The sequence below is a fragment of the Enhydra lutris genome, unplaced genomic scaffold, assembly GCF_002288905.1.
Source record: "Enhydra lutris kenyoni isolate GAN:26980312 unplaced genomic scaffold, ASM228890v2 scaffoldscaffold66, whole genome shotgun sequence".
NCBI lineage: Eukaryota > Metazoa > Chordata > Mammalia > Carnivora > Mustelidae > Enhydra > Enhydra lutris.
The window spans coordinates 13397555-13403554 of record NW_019154150.1 but is presented as its reverse complement, the minus strand read 5'-3'; the positions used below and the strand labels follow the sequence as shown (position 1 = coordinate 13403554).

Here is a 6000-nt window from a genome sequence, read left to right as displayed (position 1 = left end):
ATCTTTACATACATATTTCTTTATATCGTATTTATATATATAATATATATATATATTATATATATAAATACGATATAAAGAAATATGTATGTAAAGATTTCTTTATTTGAGAGAGAGAGCACACACGCGTGAGCTGGGGGAAGGGGCAGAGGGAGAAGAAGAGAATCTCATTCAAGCAGACTCCCCTTTGAGCATGGAGCCCTACGCTTGGCTCGATCTTGATGCAGCTGGATCTCACCATCTTGAGATCACAACCTGAGCAGAAATCAAGAGTCTGACACTTAACCACCTGAGCCACACAAGCACCCCAAAGATATACTTTTTTAAAGACCCAAATCAAACTTCTACATATGAAAACTGCTATGTGTGAGATGAAAAATACAATTCATGGGATTGACAGCAAATTTGACACTGAAGAAGAAAAAAAACAAAAACAAAAACAAAAAAACCTTGTGAACTTGAAGGCATAGCAATAAAAACTAACCAAAAAGGAAACAGAAAAAGACTGAAGGCAAAAAGAACAGAGCCATCAGGGAGCAGTGAGAGAACCTCAAAAAGCCTAAAGGACAAGTAATTGAAGGTAGACTGTGATAAACTAAAGATGCATACTACAAACCCTACAGCAATTTCTAAAATAGTAACACAGTTATAGTTTATATGTAGCCAACGAAGAGGAAAACATGGAGTAAAACACACTATTAGTCCTAAAGAAGGTGGAAAATCAAGAGAAAAGGGAACAAAGAACAGATAGGACAATTAGAAAACAATTAGGAAGATGACAGACTCAAATCTAACCGTACCAATAATTATGCCAAATATACATAATCTAAACATCCTAACCAGTAAACACTATCAGATTAGATTTTCTAAAGAGCAAGGGCCTACTATGTGCTGCCTTCAAGAAATGCATATTACATGTAAAGACAAGAATAAGTTAAAAGCAAAAAGATGTAAAACATATATATACTAATAAAAAAAAGCTGGAGTGGCTATATTGACTTAAGGCAATGTATTTTTCAGAGCAAATAATATTTTTTTAAAGATTAATTAATTTATTTTGGGGAGGAGAGAGGGAGAGAATCTTCAAGCAGACTCCCCTCTGAGCTCAGAGCCCAACACAGAGCTAGGTCCCAGGACCCCGAGATCATGACCTAAGCCGAAGTCAGAGGCTTACCCCACTAAGCCACCCAGGTGCCCCCAGAGCAAAGAATATTAAGAGATAAAGAAAGTCATTTATGACCATAAAGGGATTAGGTCATCACGAAGACATAACAATTCTACATGTTTATGCAGTTAGTAACAAAGCTTCAAAATACATGAAGCAAACTGAAAAAACTGCAAGAGAAATAGACAAATCCCTAATTATAGCTGGAAATTTCAATAACCCTTCTCAACAAGGATTTACCAAACATGAATAATATATTACCCAACCTGACTTAATGGACATTTACAGAACACTCTACCCCAAAACAGCAGAATACTATCTTCTCAGGTGTCCAAGGAACATTTTGTAAAGTAGACCATATTCTGGACCATAAAAGAAAAAGAAATCAAGTCATGCAAAGAATGTTCACTAACCACAACAGAATTAAATTAGAAGTAACAGGGGCGCCTGGGTGGCTCAGTGGGTTAAGGCCTCTGCCTTCGGCTCAGGTCATGATCTCAGGGTCCTGGGATCGAGCCCCACATCGGGCTCTCTGCTAAGCAGGGAGCCTGCTTCCTCCTCTCTCTCTCTGCCTGCCTCTCTGACTACTTGTGATCTGTCTGTCAAATAAATAAATAAAAATCTTTAAAAAAAAAAATTAGAAGTAATAGACACATGGAACATTCCCAAATATTTATGAACTAAATAACACACTTCTAAACAACACACAGATCAAAGAATAAAACATAAAAGAATGCAGAAAGTGTTTTGAACTCAAGGAAAATGAAAACACAATGTACCAAAATGAGGGATGCTGCTAAAGCAGTACTTAGGAAGACACTATAATATTGAATCCTATGTTACAAAATTTAAAGAGAGAAGGTCTTGAATCAGTGACCTCAGATTCACCTTTAGAATCTAGAAAAACAGCAAATTTAACACAAACTAAGTAGAACAAACAAAATAAAGATCCAAGTGGAAATCAGCGACACAAAACTGACAAAAATCAATAAAAAAAAAAATCAGCAAAAGCAAAAACTGGTATTTTGTGAAGATCAATGCAACTTATAAATCTCTGGTTGGATTAATCAGAAATAAAAGAGAAGAAATAAATTAGCAATATTAATTCAAAAAAACTGCAGATAAAAGGATAAGAAAATATTATTAACAACTTTATGCCATAAATGTCTATAGCTTAGATAAAAATTGACAAATTTCTTGAAAGAGACAAATTAACAACGCTCATTAAGGAGAGGAACTGAAACTGTATTCTAAAAGTTATCATGGGGGGCACCTGGATGGCTCCGTGGGTTAAAGCCTCTGCCTACGGCTCAGGTCATGATCCCAGGGTCCTGGGATCTGGCCCGGCATTGGGCTCTCTGCTAGGTGGGGAGCCTGCTTCCCCTCTCTCTCTCTGCCTGCCTCTCTGCCTACTTGTGATCTATCTGTCAAATAAATAAAATCTTTTAAAAAAATAAAAATAAAAAATAAAAGTTATCATGGGGCACCTGGGTGGCTCAGTGGGTTAAGCCTCTGCTTTCGGCTCAGGTCATGATCTCAGGGTTCTGGGATCAAGTCCTACAACAGGCTCTCTGCTCTGCTTGGCAGGGAGCCTGTTTCCTCCTCCTCTCTCTCTCTCTCTGCCTGCCTCTCTACCTACTTGTGATCTTTCTCTGTCAAATAAATAAATAAAATCTTTAAAAAATAAATAAATAAATAAAAGTTATTAGAAAGAAAACTCCACACCTAAGTGGTTTCACTGGTGAATTCTACCAAATATTTAAGGAAGAAATATTTAAGGAAGAAATTCTACCAAATACTTCTACACAAATTCTTCCAAAATACTCAAGAGGACAGAATGCTTTCCAACTTATTCAATCAATGGACAGTCACGACAAGAAAACTGCAGATCGATACCCCTTACAAACATAGTGCAAAAATTCTAAACAAAATTTTAACAAAAGAGAATCCAAAATACAGTAAAAGAATACAAATGACCATATGGTTTTTATTCAAGGAATGCAAAGTTGGTTGAACATTTGAAAAATTAATGTAATTCACCATATTAAGAAACTAAAATAGAAAAACCATAAAGTCCTCTAAACCAACATAGAAAAAGCATTTGTCACCCAGCAATTGCACTACTGGGTATTTACCCCAAAGACAGAGATGTCATGAAAAGTGCCATATGTACCCCTATGTCCATAGCAGCAATGTCCACAATAGCCAAACTGTGGAAGGAGCCAAGATGCCCTTCAACAGAGTAATGGATAAAGAAAATGAGGTTGGTTCATATACACAATGGAATTTTACTCAGTCATCAGAAAGGATGAATTTCCAACTTTTGTATCAACATGGACAGGACTGGAGGAGATTATGCTAAGCAAAATAAGTCAAGCAGAGATAGTCAATTATCATAGGGTTTCACTTCCTTGTGGAACATAAGGAATAGCATGGAGGACATTAGAAGGAAAGGAAAAATGAAGGGGGAGGTGGAAATCGGAGGGGAAGATGAACCATGACATACTGTGGGCTCTAAGAAACAAACTGAAGTGTTTAGGAGGGGAGAGGGGTGGGGGGAATGGGTGAGCCTGGTGGTGGGTATTAAGGAGGGCACATACTGCATGGAGCACTGGGTGTGGTGCATAAACAATCTTGGAACATTGCGCCAAAAACTAACGATGTATTTTATGGTAACTAACATAACACAATAGAAAAGGAAAAGAAAAGAAAAGAAAAAGCATTTGTCAAAATCCAGCACCCACTCTTGATAAAAATTCTCAGCAAGCTAGGCACAGAACATTCTCAATGTAATAAAGGGCATTTACAAAATAAAACAAAACCTATGATGGTTTTAACTGAGAAATATTGAATGCTTTCACTTGAGATCGCAAAAAAGACAAGGATATCTGCCCTCACCACCTGTCCTCAACATTAAATGCCAGTGAAGTTAGGCAAGAAAAAGAAAGAAAAGGTATCCAGACAGGAAAGAAAAAAGTAAAACTGTATTTATTTGTAGATGGCATGTCTACGTAAAAATCCAATGGAATCTACCAAAAACAAAACAAAACAAAACCAAAACCAAACACAACAACAACAAAAACTAGAATTACTTTGTCCAAGGAAAGAGAACACTCCTGTGGACAGAGGTGAAAAGGGTCTTCACAATATGTAATGATGCAGATTTCTACTTCTCAGCCTCCACTGCAAATCTATCCCAATCAATCCCCCACACTTGCCTTTCCATCCTGATTATGTTTAAGTTTGGGCATTCTGATCTCTCCGTCCCTCTCAACTCCACCTCCTCTGCCCGAACACACCTGATAGTGACAGCAGCACAATGAAAGCCACAAGACTGTCAAACGGGAACCTCGGGAAGGAGCTCCCATGCACCTCCCCGCGGCCTGCCGGCTGTTAACGCTTTTCTACCACAACTCCCTACTGGCTATTTTCACTGCTTGCAGAGCAAAGCATCAGCTAAGGGGCCGGTCCAAACCAGTCTCCTCCAAGATCCACACGAGTGCTGAACTTTCACGACTTTTCCCTCATTATAATACTAAAACTCATACCCAGGGGTGGAGATTTAACAAGTTCATTACGCAAGCGATGCATGAAGAAACATGACCTTTAAGTGTGTAGGTGCTAATAAATGCCCGGCTCTACTTGCTTAGACGGCACAATCTTCCTATCTAAGTATCTTATTAAAAATTCTCCTTGGGGGGCGCCTGGGTGGCTCAGTGGGTTAAAGCGTCTGCCTTCGGCTCAGGTCACGGTCCCAGGGTCCTGGAATCGAGCCCCGCAACGGGCTCTCTGCTCAGCGGGGGCCTGCTTCCCACCGCCCCCCTCGCCTGCCTCTCTGCCTAGTGGTGATCTCTGTCAAATAAATAAGATCTTTAAAAAAAAAAAAAATAGTGGGGTTTAAAAAAAAAAAAAATTCTCCTTGACCTCTCCTCGGAGTCAGCCTGAGGATTCTTTGTGCTGCTCCCCTGTGCTCGAGCTTAAGCCCCAATAAAGCCCTTCTTGTGACTTTAAATTTGGGGTGCAGTCTCGTTTCTACGGATGCTGAGTCCAAGGACCCAAGTCCCGTAAGACCTGGACAACTCAAGCTCTGGATGCGGACTGACATCTGCTCTCACTTGCCATCTAAGGGTGGGAGGGCCGGTAAGGGGGACGACGGAGGCAGAGAGGATGCTCGCTCACCTGGCGCCACATGATCTGGAGCATGGCTGGGGTCCCCACTTCACACAGCGCCTTCGGGGTTCGAGGTGAGGCTGAAGAGAAAAAAAGAGGCACGAGTAGGGCTGCTGCTGCTGCCGAGCACCCCTCAAATGCCGTCTTCCGCCGGGGGCGTCCTCTGTCCCAGTACCCCCTCACCCCAGAGCCACAGGGACTGGGGAACCAGGTGCTCGAGAACGCCGTGGGGATGTAGCCCCGTTAGCCGGACCCGGAGCCCAACCGACCGCTACCGCCGAGCACCGCAGATACAGGGAACGGGTGGAAGGGCTGCGAACCTGCGCTCCCGGGAAAGCTTAGGACCCGCTCCGCCGGAAATACGTAGAGCCGTTTTCCCCTCCTCTCTAGGAACATGAAAACGTGAGCGTCTCCGTGGTTCCCCAGCGGAGCTGCCACAGCCGCTGTTCCTTCTCTCTGAGACTGCGAGCCAGAGTTGCGGGCTCCAGGCTCGGGCCCTGCAGCGCCCTCTCTCTGTAGGTCCTCCCGGGGACATGGTCTGGCCCCCTCAGACCACCGAACGTTTGCAATCACAGGAATCAGCCAGGCTTTCCTGACATTTACCACTCCTGGCTGCTCTTCAGGTCCTGAAGCTGCCTAGCTAGGTTCTGTGGCGGCGCTGCAGT

At 42.0% G+C, this 6000-nt stretch overlaps 1 protein-coding gene across 1 annotated transcript in view; it reads right to left on the bottom strand.

The window, feature by feature from the left end:
- The window catches only part of LOC111159070 (zinc finger protein 620-like), a 35125-nt gene extending 29431 nt beyond the window's left edge, over positions 1-5694 (bottom strand). Inside the window, exons 1-2 of the mRNA XM_022521453.1 lie at positions 5656-5694; positions 5345-5415 (exon numbers count right to left, since the gene is read on the bottom strand). Coding sequence (XP_022377161.1) covers positions 5345-5368 — 24 coding nt within the window. The 5' untranslated portion in view covers positions 5369-5415; positions 5656-5694. The remainder of the gene's footprint in view (positions 1-5344; positions 5416-5655) is intronic.
- Positions 5695-6000: the final 306 nt, after the last annotated feature.